The following is a 21,585-nucleotide window of genomic DNA, read 5'->3' on the forward strand; positions in this document are numbered from 1 at the left end:
TAATAATAATAATAATAATAATTTTTAAACATTTTTATTATTTCTCAGATAAATTACATACATTATAGGAACACAATTATGCATAACAAATACTTTCTCGTACATAAAGTTTTTTTAAATAATAATAATAACAATAACTGTTTACAACGTATATTATTATAATATTCATAATGATGATTATTACAGATGTTGCTTTGCCATTTTACGCTCTATATATACAATATCAATGGATATAATCACTCTATATTGAATACTTTTGTTACAGTTATTACATACATTACATACATTTGATTACATATGATACATTACTTACATTTGTATACACGTGATATTTACATTACATACATTTGTTTACATATAATACATACATTACGTACATTGGTTTACATGTGATACCTATGTAACCAAATCATATGTAACCAAATGCATTACATGCATTTGGTTACATATGATGCATCTTGGATGAGAACTAATTTCTCTGCTTTCATCCTCGAAGCTTATATGTAAGCTTATCTGAGGATGACACCAGTTGGTTCTTATTTATTGGTTGTTTTTTTTGCTGTGTTGGGAAGCTACGAAATCAATGATTGAGAAATTGGCGCGCATGCACACCCACACACGCACGCACGCACAGACACACACCCACATCATAATAATAATAATAATAATAATAATAATAATAATAATAATAATAATAATAATAATAATAATAATAATAATAATAATAATAATAATAATAAAAGTATGTATCATATGTAACCAAATGCATGTAATGTATGTATCACATGTAAACTAATAATAATAATAATAATAACACTCACTTAAAATATATATATATGTGTGTGTGTGTGTGTGTGTGTAATTTAACGATATTTTCATATTATTATTATCCTTTATTCAAATATTAGGTTCAATCTTCATTGTTAATATTAGAAGAACACGTGTTGTAAATATAGATGCAAAAAGGTATTATTATCAAAATTTTAATTGAATTGCAATGTAGAAAATGCGCCACATATGCAGCACTCAGTGTGAATTTTGTAAAAATTACTAGTTGGAATGTCACTAAAGATGACTATTGTAATTATGTAAATATTTTAACAATCAAATGGAACAAATCATTTTTCTTCTTCTTCTTCTTCTTATTTTGTTTTGATTATTATATATGTATGTAATTTATCTGAGACATAATAAACTGTTAAAAAAACTATTGTTATTATTATTGTTATACCAGCACCTCCATGGAGTCCGAAGACTCATTGTGGGAGACCCAACCTATCTGCATAATCTACCATACCTCTCCTTGAACATTAACAGAAAAAGCACTCACAACTGACTCTGGCAACCAATACCACTCATTCACAACTCTCTAAGCAAAACATCTAGTCCTCATATCCCTGGATTTGAGGACTAGATTTTGTCTTCAAATCCAGGGATGTGAGGATTTGAAGTCAGAGATGTCCTCAAAACCCTTATATCAAATCCTCATTTGTCAAGTTATGATTTGATCACACCTTTATTCAACTTTCAGGGATGACCCCTTGTTCTGGTCCCTTAGCCAAGTGTTGAAACATTTCCCCTGCATCTATCCTATAAAACCCTTTAAATAACTTAAATGTTTCTATCACACCCCTCTTTTTCTCCTATCAACCAACTTCTCCAATCCACACACCTCCAATCTATCCTCATAGAGCACATTCCAAAGGCCAATCACCATCTTGGTCACTCACCTCTGAATCCTCTTCACCTCTTCCTCATACCCAAGATACCCAGGGGACTAGACTTGAGCAGATTAATCCAGATTTAGGCGTATCGAGGCCTTTTAAAGAGGAATAAAAATTCTTGATCTCTACTTATATTCTTAGCATCCTTAGCAATATGTCCTTTAAACTTTAACTCTCTGTCTACCACAACCACCCCTAAATATCTAGCTTCATTTATTCCCTGGAGTACACGTACTGTATATCACATTGAAATCAATGTGATGTACGGCTTGTAATCTATTTATCCCAAAATGCATAATTTTACACTTTTGACCATACTGGCAGCCTATTTAAATCGTCCTGCAAGCTCTCCAAATTGCCTTGATTTACTATTACTCTAATTTCACATGATCAGCAAATAACTGAATATTTCCTTACAGCTTATTTCCTACATCATTTATGTATACAAATTAAACAGGAATCGTTCCAACACTAAACCTTGTGGCCCACTAGTCACCTGTTTTCACCTCGATTCTGTCCTTCCATATATACTGTACCACTTTCTGATATCTGTCCATCAGCCATCCTCTTATCCACTTAACCAATGTCATATCCATCTCCATTTGTTCTAATTTGCGTAACAGTGCTTAATGTGTTGTTCTGTCAAATGCCTTTGCAAAATCATCGTCGAACCATTTCCTTAATCAAACTCAGCTGTTATTCTATTATAAAAAAGTTAGTATATTATTAAGGCATGACCGATACATCTAAGTTATACGAAACTTTTTGCTTTGAAAAATTAGCATCTATTTTAGATATTGGCTCTGAAAATTGAAATTGAAGTAGATCTATTTGTATTTCAGCGGCTAGAGAACAGGATTGAAGTTTTCAGGGTTGGCCAAACAAGGGTCCAACTGCAAAATCTGGTGAGTATAAAACGTACTAACCTATTTGACGCAACTAAACCGACTGCAATCATAGTAGGATCCCATGTAAAATACTTAACTGTAGCTCCTTTGAAGAACTGAATACCAATATGGACGTTAAGATATTCCATGAAAGAAACTGTAATATAATTAACGAAGGATAATTATATCATCAGAAGGATACACGTGTATCCTTCTGATGATGACCTCAATACAGGGGTCGAAACGTCAAGTTATTATTTTATTATTAATCAGTAAAATAATCTTTTCAGCACATGTGTTTTGTGTCCCTAAATTCATAAATATGAATGCTGATCACCGTGTAATCTTAAAAGAAAGAGATAATTAAATCTCGATAAACCCTGTCGTGTGTCTCGCTTTTGAAACATTAAGCCTAATCACATATTAAAACCTGACAAAGGTGTTTAAAGATTGCTAATCATACAGACGTTTAGAATATGAAAAAAAAGAGGAAAAAGTCTGTTTATAAATGCACTTTGTTAAGAATAAACAGGTCGAATTTCACAAACAGGTTACATTACAGTCAATACAATAACAACCCGTGGAAAACGAGAATTTCGTTATTTTGTAATTAAAATCCCTTCGAATATGAGAATGTATTAAAGAACTACGTGTATTTTAATATAATGGAAAATATGATTGAAGATTATGAATAGATTAAATGATGCTTACTGCAGTTGAACTCTGTAGTATGATTGTTTCTAGATTTCGTGTGATGAGTATAAACTTTACAAAATGAATTCAATACCAACTTCAAAAATTAAAGCAAATGATCGTGAGAAGTTACATAATTATTTCACCATCTTACGTGAAAAGATAATAAAATTATTATATAACACGATCATTATTTTATTGTCGTTAAAAGGAAATAATCTTACCTATTTGTATATATTTACCAAGTCATTTTATTGCCTCACTTCATGAATCGGTAACGTAATTAGAATTAATTAACACACTAATTGCGTTGACTAGGATTAATCAATATAACTGATTTTATTTTACGATGCTGTTTATTGCCCAAGTCAAATATTATACTCGTCGAGTATAAATTATGGTTAGACTACTGGCTTCAGTCTTCTGATCATAACACATGCTCTGATAATCTTATGGAGACGATACGACTGAAGGCCCTTGATCCTGTAATCAATTCAAAATTCATTTCGTCATCAAAACCATTAGATTTTGATAATGAAACTGTATGAAGGAAGAAGCTAAAAATGTAGCACTAGCGGGAGTCAAAATTCTACTTTCATGCTAAGCATATATATGAGTCACTTCTTCAAATTTGTGCTCTCGAAGTAAACACCATCGTATGTGTGTCCTGATGTTTAGGAAGAAATGAGCTTCAAAACATTCGATTTATTGCTTGTCGGTTCTCTCGAAAATAATGAAAGTGACAGTTGACTCCTTCAGTATCGTTTGCATCACGTCACACCTCTCTCCATCCACGATTGATCTCCCTGCTGTTTCTGCTTCAGACACGTGCCATGAAATGGTTCGGAGAAATATTTCCATGATAATTATTATTATTATTATTCCTGATACCTCCAAGGAGTCCAAATACTCATCGTGGGAGGACATCTACAACTGTCTCTGCACCTAACCTCTACTACGAATCATCTCTATCAACGCCATCTGCCGCCCACCTCCAACACCACCACAACTAGTAATTTTTGTCTGTAAATTGCGTGTGTTCTGAAGGGCCGATTTGTATGTATGCGGGATGAAAAACCCGAGTATCCGGGAGAAAAAACCCTGCTACCTCCGTATGAGATCGGCTAACTCACCTTCGATTGAAATCGACCAGATAAAGATTCCTCCCGTCGCGACGAGAATCGAACTTAGGCCTATTCCAATCGAAGGGCGCAATGTACCGTCGTTCTTCCAATTGCGCTACGGAGGCGCTTAATGATAATGTCTGACAAAAACTCCTCAGGATCGTAGTTTTCTATCATCTCTTTTCCGCACTTTATAAATGGATGACAAACTTCCTCTCGGTCTGTCCTCCGTTGGATAGATTTCTATCTTCTTTACTTTCCTATTAGTTCCTACTAGTTTCAGGGCCCGTTCTCTCGGTTACATGCTTTATCCATTATACAAATAATTAGGTCTAAGAATAGCACCTTTACTTCCAGCCCATCTTAGTAAAAACGCAGTCTGTCTTTCGCATCTCCTAAAATATCTCGAGTCTCTTTTCACTCAAATGTTAATTCTCTCTGGTACAGCTGCTAGCTTTACTAAATAATAATATTGTTTCTATCGTATGTATTTTCCCGAAATACTTTTATGATAAATGTTTTTACTCTTTTCACATTCCCTCTTCCATAAGGTTGTAATGCGCACACATGCAGGGATACGCACGCACGCACGCACACACAGAGAGAGGGAGAGAGATGAGAGCAATCGATCCTTTTTCAAAAACTCTATGCAAAAGTAAAATAAATGGGAACGAACAACGTCGAAATATGTAATCGAGTATCAAATATATGTAGCAGTTTCATTTTATGTTCTTTTTATAAATTAGATTCCTTTCACATATCTACGCGTACAAATTCACTAATATGTTTTTGTTCTCCAAAGACAGAAGGCGAGATTGTTGCCTTACTTAACTATATTAAAGACTGGTAGCCACCCAAATCCAGCCTCATCCAGGTTAGACAGCTCTCCCAAGGCTACTATTGATTTTAATTTCTACTCGGAGAGGAAACTGAGTTGATTTCTTAACCCTAGCACTTCTTATTCTGCAGATTGTGCCACTTAAGTGGGGTCGCTGTTTGCAGTGAGTCTTCTCCTCCACATCCTATTGTCTTGGGCTATAACTACATCCAAGTTCTTCATCCTCGAGTCCTCCTCCACTAGCTCCCTCCATCTCTTCTTTGCCCGCCCGCACTTCCTCCTCCCCTGAACATCCATCCGCATGATCTTTCTTCCCACATACTCCTCCCTCCTCATCACATGACCAAACCATCTCAACCTTGCCTCCTGTATCTTTGCTCCTACGTTCGTAACTTTCACTGTTCCCCTCACATAGTCATTTCTCAGACGATCCTTTCTGGTCACACCGCACATCCACCTAAGCACTCTCATTGTCGCTACCTCCATCCTGCTGATGTTATTTTCCCTCAGGGCCACAGTTTCCATAGCATACGTCATAGCTGGCCTCACTACTGTCCTATAGATTTTGCCTTTCAGATTGATCGGCACACACTTATCGCACAGCACTCCAGCCATCTCTCTCTAACTCCTCCATCCTGCATCCCACTTTCTTCTCAGCCTCACCATTCTCTTTCATTGTTGAACCTAAGTATTTAAAGTCACTGACCTTCCGGATGACATTTTCTTCCAGCTGCAGATCTGTCTCCTGGCCGCCGCCCACTGTGCAACACATATACTCTGTCTTACTTCTGCTCAGTCTCATACCTCTCTTCCAGTACTTTTCTCCATCTTTGCAGTTTAGTTCCCGCTTCTTCTCTTGAATCTGCACAGAGAAAGATGTCATATGCATACAACATTGTCCAAGGCGCATCTTCTCTGACCTTCTCCATCACCATCTCCATCACAATGTTAAACAGGAACGGACTTAATGCTGGCCCTTGATGCAAGCCAACTGTTACTTGAAAACTTTCTGTCTGTCCCAGACAGGTTCGAACTCTTGTCTTCACATTTCTGTACATCTCCTGCACCAACCTGACATATTTCTCCGGTACCTTCTTCTCCCTCAGGCACCTCCAGGCTTCTTTCCTCGGCACGCTATCATACGCTTTCTCCAGATCAATAAACTCCAAATGTAGCTCCCGTTGTTTCTCTCGAAACTTCTCCATCATCTGCCATAACCCAAAGATAGTATCAGTCGACGATCGACCAGGCATGAAGCCAAATTGCTCCTTTGCAATATCCACCTCCTTCCTCAGTCTTGCACCAAGAACCTTTTCTAGGATTTTCATTGTGTGGGACATCAACTTTATTCCTCTATAATTCTTACAATTTTGTGCATCCCCTTTACCCTTATAGATGGGGGACAAGAGTACTTTCCCTCCACTCCTCCGGTATATTTTCCTGTTGGTATATTTATCCCTCTTTCCCTGCAAAGAAAAAAAAATCTGATTCTCCTCTGGATGCACACCACTGCTCTAACTATTTGTTGAAGATGCTTTATCTTGCAGGAACACGTGCCATCACCAAGTAGTTCCATCCTATACCGGTCGATTATCAAGCTTTGGTTTGGATTCACACTTTGGAAAGGTATTTGATAACTAACTCCTCATGAAATTGAACACATAGATAACCGGCTGTTCCAAAACGAAGGTTTCCAGTGATCAGTGTGGTGCGGTATCACATCAGACAATGAAAATCATCTGTAATGAAAGTTGGCAAACATCCATGCTAGAATAGAATTGAAACCCACAGCATATGGTCTAGGACATTTTTACTCTGATATTTATAATGATTTAACATTTTTCTGTTTCCATTTCAGAGAGCAACAGAACCCACAGAACTTCGCAATGGTGCGATCGAGTGGAAAGTGGAGAATTATTTCATGAGAAACAGGTACAGCGACGACGATTGTCACTACCTGATTTCATCGCCCACTTACAAGTTACTGTATAACGTAGGAATGTGTCTTTATCTCCACCGATCCGGCACTCGCTTAACTCACTTCTCAGTAGGGATGGTAATTTGGAAAGGCGACTACGATGAGAGACAAGTGGAGTGGCCCTTCAGCAAAAAGGTAAATTGGTGTCCTCATTTCATTCAGTTAACAAGGTTTAGATAAATGTGCGTTGTTGATTAGTGTTTGTTTTGATTCTTGTTTATTTGGGAATTACGACTAATCTAAAATCTGTGCGATCTTACTTCTTAGATGCATTTTTGAGGCAGTAGAGGAAAATGGTTTGAATCATATGAATTATTTCATGAACCAGATATAATGAAGTACATTAAAACGAACAGAACTGGTTCGACTGGTCATGTTATGGACAAACACGACATTCAAGGTGTTCAATTCTATACCAGATTAGAAGGGATAAGGACAACTGGGAGACCGAGGCTTGAGATGGAGTGATTGAAAGTATTAAGGCTCTGCGAGTAGAAACTGGTAGAGCTTGACAATCGCGATATAGGGTTTGTTGCCGTCTCGCGTCCTGATGCCTTCAAATTCATCGCTACTCATGAGCTCGGTGATAGCTGACTAGATGCAGACCATCGGTCCATCGATATTCAATCCAAAACGCACAATTTTTTCAACTAATTCAAAAAATGTTAATCCCATTTCCACAAAGTGTATTTACAATAAATGAATTACTAGAAGAATAATTTATTTTACATCTTTCATTATTTCTTGATTATATCGCACAGGTCACGATTTCCATGCGAAATCAGATAGACGGGCGAGCCGATTTCCAAATTACGATGGATCCGACCTCACATGGGTTGCATAGAGAATATTTTCAGAGACCTACGAGCCAAAAGAATGATGGATTTGGAGTTACCAGATTTTTGTCCAGCGACCAAGTTGAGGAGTTTAGTAGGAAATACATGGAGGGAAACTCCATCATCCTGAGACTTCGGGTAAGTCTTGAAATGCTTCTTGTTTTCTACCTATATATATATATATATATATATATATATATATATAGGTGGAAATATTTTCTACCTTATATATATATATATATATATTTTTTTTTTTTTTTTTTCAAAATTCATTTTTACTCGGTTGGAATATTATAAAAAAGATTTAATGACTATTACCGAGAGAAAAGATGGCAAGATATATTTAACAAGATACTACTAGTTTACTAGTTTCGTTACATGAACATCCTCAGGTATCACATTCAAAGAAGTATATAAAAAATTACAGAGACTTAAAATTGTACTAACAGAACAAGTATAAAAACAGTAGCGTGTTTGAAAAAAAATGCGAGTATGAGTTCCAAACAAACGAATACTACGCGCTGCCGCCAGTGCGCCAGTACTGAACAGAAGCAACGTGTGCGTCAGAGAGATTGTAACTCAGGCTGTTGTTGATATGAGAGGAATCTAGAGAAATTTCCCTAGATTCAACAATCTTTCTTTCGAGTTCATCGTAGCACACATGGATGTTAGCAGTTTGAGTCCAGTTTACAATGTGCTGGCGGCCTTCGTCTGAGTTAGCAGAAAAGAGAACGTGGCTAGAGAGAGCGCTAGCTCTAGTCCTGTTATAGGAGATATCTCTACGGTGTTCATCCAAACGTAGAAGGATGGATTTAGCAGTCTGTCTATAGTATGGCTTTCCGCAATCGCATAAAATCTTGTATACTCCTGGAAACTGAGTAGGAAGATGTTTCTGTTTATGTTTGCTAAGTAATGAACGAAGTTTTGGAAGCGTAGTGAAGCACGTTTTGAAGTACAATTTTAAGTCTCTGTAATTTTTTATATACTTCTTTGAATGTGATACCTGAGGATGTTCATGTAACGAAACTAGTAGTATCTTTTTAAATATATCTTGTCATCTTTTCTCTCGGTAATAGTCATTAAACCTTTATGTGTAGAAAGTATTTTTACCTTGGGTATAAATATGTTAAAGATACCAAGCAATTTTAAACCTGGTTTTACTCCATTTCCCAAGTAAGCAAACAGACTAAAAGTCAAGTTTGCCTGCAATTGATGCAAGTCTAACTGATCCCACAGGTGGTGCAGGATCAGGGCAACTCATGGCAAAGGTGGAACAAGCTCCGATCACTAATCTTAATATTTACCCTTAATGCCAAAACACATCTCCAAGAAGTGGATGTATGATGTTTTGTATTAAAGGCAAGGGGCCACTACCCAGACCGGTTTCGACCTTTATTGAGGTCTCATCAGTGGGAGCTAGGCTAGAAATACCAAGATTTAGTAATACAGAGCTTGTAAGTATTTCACCAAAACAAGTTACCATAAGGTGTTTTAACCTTATTAAATAAAAATCTCTGGAGGAGATTTCGACCTTTATTGAGGTCTCCTCAATAAAGGTCGAAACCGGTCTGGGTAGTGGCCCCTTGCCTTTAATACAAAACATCATACATCCCCTTCTTGGAGATGTGTTTTGGCATTAAGGGTAAATATTAAGATTAGTGATCGGAGCTTGTTCCACCTTTGTCACGAGTTGCCCTAGTCCTGCACTACCTGTGGGATCAGTTAGACTTGCATCAATTGCAGGCGCAAACTTGACTTTTAGTCTGTTTGCTTACTTGGGAAATGGAGTAAAACCAGGTTTAAAATTGCTTGGTATCTTTAACATATATATATATATATATATATATATATATATATATATATATGTGGCGATTAGTTTTTACTCGGTTGTTATACATTTCAAAAAATAGATTTAATGACTCCAAGACCGAGATAACATATAAAGATTTTAATGATAAATACTACTAGTTTCGGCATATAGCAGCCTTCTTCAGGTATTTATAAAGGAAAGGAATACTAATAAACATTGAATTATTTAAATAAACAAACTGGAAATTACAGGTATAAATTGCCTCACATAATCGATACATAAAAACGTTGTATTTTTCAAGTTGTTCCAACTGGCGTGCCATTGTTTGTTGCAATTGTGCGTGCAAGTTCACGTGAACGCCAATATTGAATAACTGCAGCATGGCTATCTGGGATGTTATAACTTAAATTATTATTTAAGTGGACCGGGTTCAGTAGGATTTCCCGTGATTCTACGATTTTTCTTTCAAACTCATCTTCACAGCGAAAAATATTTTCTGATCTATTCCAGCATACAGAGTGGCTTTGTTGGTCATCATTAGGATTATTTGAAAAAAGAACATGACTGGATAAAGCAGTTGCATGAGATCTTTTGTATGAGATGTCTCTCTTATGCTCTTCTATGCGTTGTTCAATAGATTTGTTAGTTTGACCAAAGTATGGGATATTGCAATCACACCACAATTTATATACTCCAGGGTACTTAAGGTTGTGATGAGTAGGTTTTGGATGGCTGATTAGAGAGCGGATTTTTGGAAGTGTGGTGAAGAAGGTCCTGATATTATATTTTTTAAGGACTTTAGCTATTTTCTTAGAGACTGTGCTAATGTATGGAATAGAGATGCTACCTTTAAAATTAATAGTCTCTGTTGTGCACTGCTTAGGAGGGTTCAGAAGAAGTTTCTTAATTGTTTTTTCAGAGTATCCATTTTGTTTAAAAATAAGAGTGAGGTGATTCATTTCTTTTTGTAGTTCATCTTGTTCATTTAAGAGAGAACGTGCTCTGTGTCCTAAGGTAGATATAATTCCAAGTTTTTGTGGTGGAAAATGATGAGAAAGATTATGCAGATATCTATTGGTATGCGTAGGTTTTCTGTACATAGAGATTTTTAATCTTTCAGAGTATCGTGTAAGCATAACATCCAAAAAAGGTAAAGAGTTATTATTTTCTATATCAGCAGTAAATTTTATATTAGGATGTTGGATGTTTAGATGACGAAGAAAATCTGTGAGAGCTGTGTGCCCGTGATTCCAAATAATGAATATATCATCAACATATCTTTTCCAAACTTTTGGTTTAAATGAGAAGGAAGATATGGCTTTCTTTTCAAAGTCTTCAAGGAAGATGTTAGCTAGCACAGGGGACAAAGGGTTGCCCATTGCCAGGCCTTGTTTTTGTTGGTAAATGGAGTCCTTATATCTGAAGTAACCAGAATGAATGCAATGTTTTAATAAAGTGAACATTTTTTTGGATAATTTATCCTGTAGTAATGTAAGTACCTCGTCCGTAGGAACGTTAGTAAATAAAGATATAATGTCCAAACTAGCTAGAATATCATTATCATCGATGGGAATATCTTTAATATGAGAAACAAAATCTGTGGTGTTTTTGATGAAAGATGAAGATTTATTGGAGAAACACTTGAGGTACTTTGCTAAATATTTTGAAAGTTTATATGTAGGTGAATCAATTCCTTCCACAATTGGGCGAAGAGGGATGTTTTCTTTATGAATTTTTGGAACTCCATAGATGCGTGGGATAAGAGGATGTAGAGAGCGTAATGAGAGCCGAATATTATGAGGAAGTTCACTCGCAGTCTTTAACAAGTTGTTTGTACGGTTTTGTAATTCTCTTGTAGGATCTTCCTGAAGAATTGAATATATTGAACTATCTTCAAGTAATTGAAGCATTTTGTTGTGGTAATCTTCAGAGTTGAGGATGACCGTAGAGTTGCCTTTATCTGCAGGTAAAATAATAATGTTACTGTTCTGTTTTAGATTTTTTAGGGCTTTTCTTTCAGCCACTGAAATATTATCTGTTGGAGGTTTGGCATTATTTATAATGAAAATCGATTCAATACGAAGAAGTTTCGCCAAATGATTAGGAATGAGTGAACATGCTTTTTCTATTTTTGTAAGAAGAGATTCTTTAGGGATAAATTTTGGTGAGGGAATAAAATTGAGACCTTTGCTAAGAATATTCGTTTCTGCATCCGTTAACATATGAGAAGATTTGTTCACTACAACCTTTTCAGGATTAATACGGGCATCACTATGACCAGATCTGTTTTGTATCCTTATTAGATTATCAAATTTCTTGATAAGGGTGTATTTATTCTTGTTTTGTATCCGTGTGGCTTGTGCTTCACTGTTAATGATAAAATCATGTAAGTTAACATTATCCATAATTTCTTCAAGTTTTTGAGTTAAACATCTTTTAGTGCTGAACAAAAAAGCTAAACTACGTTTTGTGTCTGTAATTCTTTCGCTGAGGAGATCCATTTTAGCATTACGATAGATTCTTTTAGCGCGTTCCGTTGTTATCTTTTCTTTAAAAGAGATGAAATTGGGAAAAACTGCATGGAACTTACAACGTTTGAGGAAAACTAACCTGTTTATTTTCAGTCCTATTTTCTTCAATGTTCTTTTAAAATTCCTTTGTATTTTCATTAGAGACGCCTCGTCATTTAGGCTATAGATGTGGCGATTAGTTTTTACTCGGTTGTTATACATTTCAAAAAATAGATTTAATGACTCCAAGACCGAGATAACATATAAAGATTTTAATGATAAATACTACTAGTTTCGGCATATAGCAGCCTTCTTCAGGTATTTATAAAGGAAAGGAATACTAATAAACATTGAATTATTTAAATAAACAAACTGGAAATTACAGGTATAAATTGCCTCACATAATCGATACATAAAAACGTTGTATTTTTCAAGTTGTTCCAACTGGCGTGCCATTGTTTGTTGCAATTGTGCGTGCAAGTTCACGTGAACGCCAATATTGAATAACTGCAGCATGGCTATCTGGGATGTTATAACTTAAATTATTATTTAAGTGGACCGGGTTCAGTAGGATTTCCCGTGATTCTACGATTTTTCTTTCAAACTCATCTCTGATTTCCATCAAAGCCACTCTGTATGCTGGAATAGATCAGAAAATATTTTTCGCTGTGAAGATGAGTTTGAAAGAAAAATCGTAGAATCACGGGAAATCCTACTGAACCCGGTCCACTTAAATAATAATTTAAGTTATAACATCCCAGATAGCCATGCTGCAGTTATTCAATATTGGCGTTCACGTGAACTTGCACGCACAATTGCAACAAACAATGGCACGCCAGTTGGAACAACTTGAAAAATACAACGTTTTTATGTATCGATTATGTGAGGCAATTTATACCTGTAATTTCCAGTTTGTTTATTTAAATAATTCAATGTTTATTAGTATTCCTTTCCTTTATAAATACCTGAAGAAGGCTGCTATATGCCGAAACTAGTAGTATTTATCATTAAAATCTTTATATGTTATCTCGGTCTTGGAGTCATTAAATCTATTTTTTGAAATGTATAACAACCGAGTAAAAACTAATCGCCACATCTATAGCCTAAATGACGAGGCGTCTCTAATGAAAATACAAAGGAATTTTAAAAGAACATTGAAGAAAATAGGACTGAAAATAAACAGGTTAGTTTTCCTCAAACGTTGTAAGTTCCATGCAGTTTTTCCCAATTTCATCTCTTTTAAAGAAAAGATAACAACGGAACGCGCTAAAAGAATCTATCGTAATGCTAAAATGGATCTCCTCAGCGAAAGAATTACAGACACAAAACGTAGTTTAGCTTTTTTGTTCAGCACTAAAAGATGTTTAACTCAAAAACTTGAAGAAATTATGGATAATGTTAACTTACATGATTTTATCATTAACAGTGAAGCACAAGCCACACGGATACAAAACAAGAATAAATACACCCTTATCAAGAAATTTGATAATCTAATAAGGATACAAAACAGATCTGGTCATAGTGATGCCCGTATTAATCCTGAAAAGGTTGTAGTGAACAAATCTTCTCATATGTTAACGGATGCAGAAACGAATATTCTTAGCAAAGGTCTCAATTTTATTCCCTCACCAAAATTTATCCCTAAAGAATCTCTTCTTACAAAAATAGAAAAAGCATGTTCACTCATTCCTAATCATTTGGCGAAACTTCTTCGTATTGAATCGATTTTCATTATAAATAATGCCAAACCTCCAACAGATAATATTTCAGTGGCTGAAAGAAAAGCCCTAAAAAATCTAAAACAGAACAGTAACATTATTATTTTACCTGCAGATAAAGGCAACTCTACGGTCATCCTCAACTCTGAAGATTACCACAACAAAATGCTTCAATTACTTGAAGATAGTTCAATATATTCAATTCTTCAGGAAGATCCTACAAGAGAATTACAAAACCGTACAAACAACTTGTTAAAGACTGCGAGTGAACTTCCTCATAATATTCGGCTCTCATTACGCTCTCTACATCCTCTTATCCCACGCATCTATGGAGTTCCAAAAATTCATAAAGAAAACATCCCTCTTCGCCCAATTGTGGAAGGAATTGATTCACCTACATATAAACTTTCAAAATATTTAGCAAAGTACCTCAAGTGTTTCTCCAATAAATCTTCATCTTTCATCAAAAACACCACAGATTTTGTTTCTCATATTAAAGATATTCCCATCGATGATAATGATATTCTAGCTAGTTTGGACATTATATCTTTATTTACTAACGTTCCTACGGACGAGGTACTTACATTACTACAGGATAAATTATCCAAAAAAATGTTCACTTTATTAAAACATTGCATTCATTCTGGTTACTTCAGATATAAGGACTCCATTTACCAACAAAAACAAGGCCTGGCAATGGGCAACCCTTTGTCCCCTGTGCTAGCTAACATCTTCCTTGAAGACTTTGAAAAGAAAGCCATATCTTCCTTCTCATTTAAACCAAAAGTTTGGAAAAGATATGTTGATGATATATTCATTATTTGGAATCACGGGCACACAGCTCTCACAGATTTTCTTCGTCATCTAAACATCCAACATCCTAATATAAAATTTACTGCTGATATAGAAAATAATAACTCTTTACCTTTTTTGGATGTTATGCTTACACGATACTCTGAAAGATTAAAAATCTCTATGTACAGAAAACCTACGCATACCAATAGATATCTGCATAATCTTTCTCATCATTTTCCACCACAAAAACTTGGAATTATATCTACCTTAGGACACAGAGCACGTTCTCTCTTAAATGAACAAGATGAACTACAAAAAGAAATGAATCACCTCACTCTTATTTTTAAACAAAATGGATACTCTGAAAAAACAATTAAGAAACTTCTTCTGAACCCTCCTAAGCAGTGCACAACAGAGACTATTAATTTTAAAGGTAGCATCTCTATTCCATACATTAGCACAGTCTCTAAGAAAATAGCTAAAGTCCTTAAAAAATATAATATCAGGACCTTCTTCACCACACTTCCAAAAATCCGCTCTCTAATCAGCCATCCAAAACCTACTCATCACAACCTTAAGTACCCTGGAGTATATAAATTGTGGTGTGATTGCAATATCCCATACTTTGGTCAAACTAACAAATCTATTGAACAACGCATAGAAGAGCATAAGAGAGACATCTCATACAAAAGATCTCATGCAACTGCTTTATCCAGTCATGTTCTTTTTTCAAATAATCCTAATGATGACCAACAAAGCCACTCTGTATGCTGGAATAGATCAGAAAATATTTTTCGCTGTGAAGATGAGTTTGAAAGAAAAATCGTGGAATCACGGGAAATCCTACTGAACCCGGTCCACTTAAATAATAATTTAAGTTATAACATCCCAGATAGCCATGCTGCAGTTATTCAATATTGGCGTTCACGTGAACTTGCACGCACAATTGCAACAAACAATGGCACGCCAGTTGGAACAACTTGAAAAATACAACGTTTTTATGTATCGATTATGTGAGGCAATTTATACCTGTAATTTCCAGTTTGTTTATTTAAATAATTCAATGTTTATTAGTATTCCTTTCCTTTATAAATACCTGAAGAAGGCTGCTATATGCCGAAACTAGTAGTATTTATCATTAAAATCTTTATATGTTATCTCGGTCTTGGAGTCATTAAATCTATTTTTTGAAATATATATATATATATATATATATATATATATATATATATATATATATATATATATATATATATATATAATATATATATATATATATATATATATATATATAATATATATATATATATATATATAGAGAGAGAGAGAGAGAGAGTTCCAACTGAAACTAGAGTTCCAGTTGGAACTCTAGCACGCATGCCTTTTAAATGTACTTGTTTTATACTAGATCTGTTAATGTATTTTTTCATGTGTCTGTTATTTTTTATTTTATTCTTTGCCTGTGATACCTGAAGAAGTTGTATATCAACAATAAATTTGTCATTCTCGGCATAAAGTCATTTAATTTATATATATATATATATATATATATCGGGGCGAATATTCTGGGTGTGCTAAGTGTGCAGGGGTCATCCACGGAATATCAGTATCACCGATATTATATTTTTTCATTTATTCCCGTTAAAGATCCCCACCCCACTCCAATTGTTTGCAGACTTTGTTCGATTGCTAAAATTGAACACAATATACTAATACTTCATTGTCCTCTTCACGAGGATAATAAAGCAATAGTGCTTCATGAAGGGGCACTTTTCGCCGTGTAAACATAGCGTCATATTCGCGTTAATTGCCTGGGTGTGCTTGCAAAATGCATACACCTTCGAGTCCTTCGAAAAGATGTAAAGAGCGGCAGCGAGTCAAATTCTTAGTGTTTTAATATTTTTAAACCTGAGCTAATCCTTGTTTAAACCTTGTGCTAATCTGAGCAGTGCACAACTGCTCAGATTAGCACAAGAGCGCAGTTTGTTCGCCAAGATGGTCGCTTACCTTCGATAGAAGATAGCACAATAATAATAAGAAGAAACCGCTGAGAAGGCGAAAAGCTGGTTCAGCTAACATTTTGACCTCACCCAGCACATAGCGGCTGTGATTGGTAATTGTATCAACCCATCCAACTGAATGTTGTCAGTTGGCATGAGTTAAGCGCTTACTGTATGAAGGCCGTATTTTAAGCAGCTGTTACACGTTTTCTGGAACTGAACATTTGAAAGTGGATGGTAGGAGAAAAACCTAAATGCTTCTCTTGCTATGCGGTAAAGCATCTGTTGAGGTTGAGACATTTTAATTCTAGCAGTTGGAAACAACAGACAGTAAAAAATATCTATTCCTGAATAAAAATGAATATTCTGTGTATTATAAGACGTTGTTGATCTACAACAAAATCCCAGAATATGTGAGATTGGTAAGACAGAAGAGCCGCTGATACTAAAAAATAAAACTGATGAATGTAGGTCTCACCAAAGTGTGGATAATTCCGATAATGATCGGATGTTATGTCTACTGAATCTCAGTAAACAAAAGAAATTTCTTGGAAAACGATGCGAAATATACACAAAGCAGAGAAATACACATAACATGGACAACAAATTTTACGATATGATTTGCTGCTCCATGAAATGATATTTATTACTGCCATTCTCTGTCTCCTCGTAATTTTTTTTTAATTATACCATCATAAATTCACTTATTCATGAGTAGACTTTGTAGGATCGTGCTATTTGCTCTACCCAGCAACTTATAGGACACACATATCACAAATGTTAATTATTAATAATTCATTAATGGAAGTATTTCTACTCACACTTATTCTTTCTTTTTATTTCCTATTCTAACATGGCTTATAAATGATGGTTCACATATTTTCATCTGACCTTCGATAGATTTTCATACATCGATAAAAATGCAATCATACGTTCACGGGCGTCTGTAGAGGGAGGGGGAGAACGAGGACTCCCCTCGGGCTTATAATCGTAAAAGTGATTGAGATATGGAAAGCTTTGTCTGTCTTAAAATTTTATTATGTGTTGGCCTGTTTCGACCCACGGGCGGGGTAGCCATAGAACACGTGTTTTATTGCAGCAAAAAAACACACGTTCCTGTTTTTGGTTTATCTTTTTCTGATTTGTGAAAAAAATGTTCATTACTGTTGTGAACACCATCCAGTTCGTTTTCCCTCTGTGTCTGGTGAGTCACTGAGTGAAATGTAAATTTATAATGAAACAAATTTAAACAGAAAAATAGATATGTAATTTAATGTTATTTTACTTGTTAGTTTCATGATTTTTTTGCTTTTAAACTGAAATAATTTAATTTAGGGTTAAATAATTAGTTGATTTTTAATAAAATATGCCGGTCAATTTTTTTATATATGAAATTGTGCTTAAAACTGTATTAATGATGAATACTTTTTTCCCAAGCATTAAAGATCATTAAAATCGATGTAAAATGATAATAATGCACTGTATTTATAGTTTACATCGATAAATAATTACATAAAAAAATGCTAACAGATGTTTATTGATGTAATTATTTGTCTCCAAGCTTCCCACCTTGTGGCATGTGTGTATACTGTATATATATATATATATATATATATATATATAACACACACTTACACACACTCACAGAGTCCATCAAAAACATGTATACATACTTTAACAGATGTTATCTACGGATGGTCTTTTTTCGAAGTTGAACGAATGACGTTCTCTCCAAAATTGTCGTTACTCAATGCTAACATCAACGCGTAACCGGTAAGATAGGACAGTCAAACAAAATGGCCAAGGCGCGATTGTCGTTCGAGGAACGCAAGACCATTTTAAAGTGGTATTTCAAATTTGAGAATGTTGTTGAAGTGGAACGACAATGGAGGCGATGACTGTTACTGGTCAAGTGTACTTGGATATGCTATGCACATCCATTTTACTTGCCATTCAATTTCTCTTCCAACAAGATGGCGCCATTTTGTTTGACTTTCCTAACGGTCACGTGTTGATGATAGTATTCATGTGAGTAACGACATCTTTTGAGAAAACATCGTACTACATATTGCTACCGTGATTCGACACAACTTCGAAAAGAGACCTTAGATGACATCTGATAATGTGTGTATAGATTTTTTTTGACGGACTCTGTGTATATATATATATATATATATATATATATATTATACATGTGTGTGTGTGTGTGTGTGTGTGTAGTGGTGCACTCCGGATTTAATCTTGGGGGAGCCGAGCCGAGTAGACGATTTGAGAATACACACTACACACTTGATAATATCGCCTACACAATTTTCATGCGAAATCAGATAGATGGGCGAGCCGATTTCAAAATTACGATGGATCCGACCTCACACGGGTTGGATAAAGAATATTATCAGAAACCTACGAGTGAAAAGAATGATGGATTTCGCGTTACCAAATTTTTCTGCAGTGACCAAGTTGAGGAGTTTAGTAGGAAATACATGGAGGGAAACTCCATCATCCTGAGACTTCGGGTAAGTGTTGATTGCTTATGTTTCCCACTTCTGTTTGAGTTCAGCTCAAGAAGTTAAACTTAATAAGAAGTTTTCAAAAATAGTATATATATATATATATGATTGTTTTTAAAATTAACAATTTTGTATACATTTTATATATTTCCATTATTTAGTTATTTGCTTGAGGTAGTCGTCAATAAAGCATTTTTTGGTTTCAGATTCACGAAACATGATGGGAAGAATCTGAAGCTGATACTGTTTGTGATTTTTTGTTTAAAAACATGATGATAAGTTCGACTAGACTGAAAACATCTGTTCAGTTGGTTTAATATGCTCTTCTTGGTAATAAGTGTTAGATCATATGCAAAAAATAAACTAAAGCGTAACAGATATTTGAAACAACATTAATAATAACAATTTTTTTAAAAAAAATGTATGGAGAATTATAATTTGTTTTTAAACTGCTTTCGAAATACTAATCAAAACATTTAATGGAGGCTATTCCCGATCCGTATCTTTCCTAACTATACACAGGTGACTGAATCGGACAAGTATTGGTAGTCGCGTGCCGATAAGGAAACCACTGTATTAAGGAATGTTTCTGTTCAGAAAATTCACCCCCAGTTTGTTTTTATTTATGCAATAGATGTGTATGTAGCATCCTATCAGATATCTTTGGAAATTTTCATTTGTTATTTTTTGTTTTCAATTATTACGATGCATCTCTGGAGGTATATTAACAAAACAGGAATATGATTAAAGACAGTCATAAGAAATATGCATTTTGTGATCATTCATTTTCCCACCAATCCAAAGTTGAGTAGTTTTTGGCATTATTACTGAAAATGTCCTTGTGGTCCGAATGAACTTCCGTAAATTTCAATAGGTACGTTTCGATCAAATATCATTATATTACCAATGAAGGGTTTGTGTGAGAAGGGGATGGTTAGAGTACTTTTATAATGTCTGTCCGTATTAAGTCACACCAGAGTTCCCATCCGATGTTTGGAACCACATGAAAATGTTATCGGGCCAGAACGCAACAAAGCTGCCCAAATTATATACTGTAATAACTCTTTCTTGGCTGAATGAGATTTAATCAAGTTTGAAATTGTGAATGTTCGCTAGGAAATGTCCATGTTGTTAGATTTACTGGCAAAATGACCCGAAAAAATATTCCGCGCTCGTTGAATGGGATTCTTTTTATCTCTTTTTGTTTTTATTTTTATCTTTTATTTTATTTTATTTTTTATCTTTTTTATTTTTTATTTTTAACATGACATACCAAAGGTGTGCTCATCTTTCTTTACGTCTGCAATCTTATGGCTTTTCTCCAAAGTCACGACATAAAAGTAGCCTTCATCCACTCTACAAGATCTTCAGATTCTTAAAGTCTCCTTAATCTCATCATCTTCCACACAAGAAACCAGGTCTTAACAAAATTCGCTGTTCGTGCGGCAATTATGTTGATCAAATAGACCATTCTGGAGATACTGACATGTCCTCACATTTTAAAGATGTCGAAAATAAGAAAAGTCAGATTTGCTTTAGCTTTTCACAGATCAATGAGGGAAATCCCATACTTTGGCAGCAAGGAAAAAAAAAAAGAAAGAAATGCCGTATATTGACCATTTTGGCAGAGAAGCTTCCGAAGTGCGATGCACTGATATTCAATACAGGAGGAGCTAAACATTATCTTGCGCCACGACTGGTCTTCAGTCATAAAAGTTCTACCATTTACAGACCCTGTCATACTTTTTACGTCTCCAGCTATGAATGCTTATGTAAAGTAAGCACACTCACTAGGAAGTGCACCTGTCGCCACAAGAACCTAGTCAAGCGTTTGTTGGTTTAGAGTTTATCGTGACTGGAGGAAGACCAAACATTGTGGTTGCAAGGAAAACTGTGGAAGTCACGTATGGACAGGAGACCGAGTCTTCTATGTGTGGGCGGTATGTTTGTAAGTCTGTCACCTGTCGCAGCATGCCCCACTTCCTCACCAAACACAATGAACCACAACCAAAACAAATGCAACTTTATTGCGGATCTCAAAAATTCTCTACAAAAAGTAGCTCAAAACAACACATAATAAACAACAAAAAACAAATCCAGCCATAAAAAACACGTCAAAAATCAAACAAAAAATTATAAAAAATAAAAAAAAAACAGAAATC

The 21,585-nt window shown here is 35.1% G+C and overlaps 1 protein-coding gene across 3 annotated transcripts in view; it reads left to right on the top strand.

The window, feature by feature from the left end:
* The window catches only part of LOC150106130 (uncharacterized), a 130,715-nt gene extending 110,529 nt beyond the window's left edge, over positions 1–20,186 (top strand). For all 3 annotated transcript variants that reach the window (XM_090393881.1, XM_090393880.1, XM_090393882.1), the window contains exons 16-19: positions 2,567–2,629; positions 7,125–7,379; positions 8,006–8,218; positions 19,630–20,186. In XM_090393881.1, coding sequence (XP_090250007.1) covers positions 2,567–2,629; positions 7,125–7,379; positions 8,006–8,218; positions 19,630–19,644 — 546 coding nt within the window. In that variant the 3' untranslated portion in view covers positions 19,645–20,186. The remainder of the gene's footprint in view (positions 1–2,566; positions 2,630–7,124; positions 7,380–8,005; positions 8,219–19,629) is intronic.
* Positions 20,187–21,585: the final 1,399 nt, after the last annotated feature.

Source organism: Typopeltis vanoorti, chromosome 6 (assembly GCF_054136105.1).
Source record: "Typopeltis vanoorti isolate ZY-2024b chromosome 6, IOZ_Tvanoo_1.0, whole genome shotgun sequence".
Lineage (NCBI taxonomy): Eukaryota > Metazoa > Arthropoda > Arachnida > Uropygi > Thelyphonidae > Typopeltis > Typopeltis vanoorti.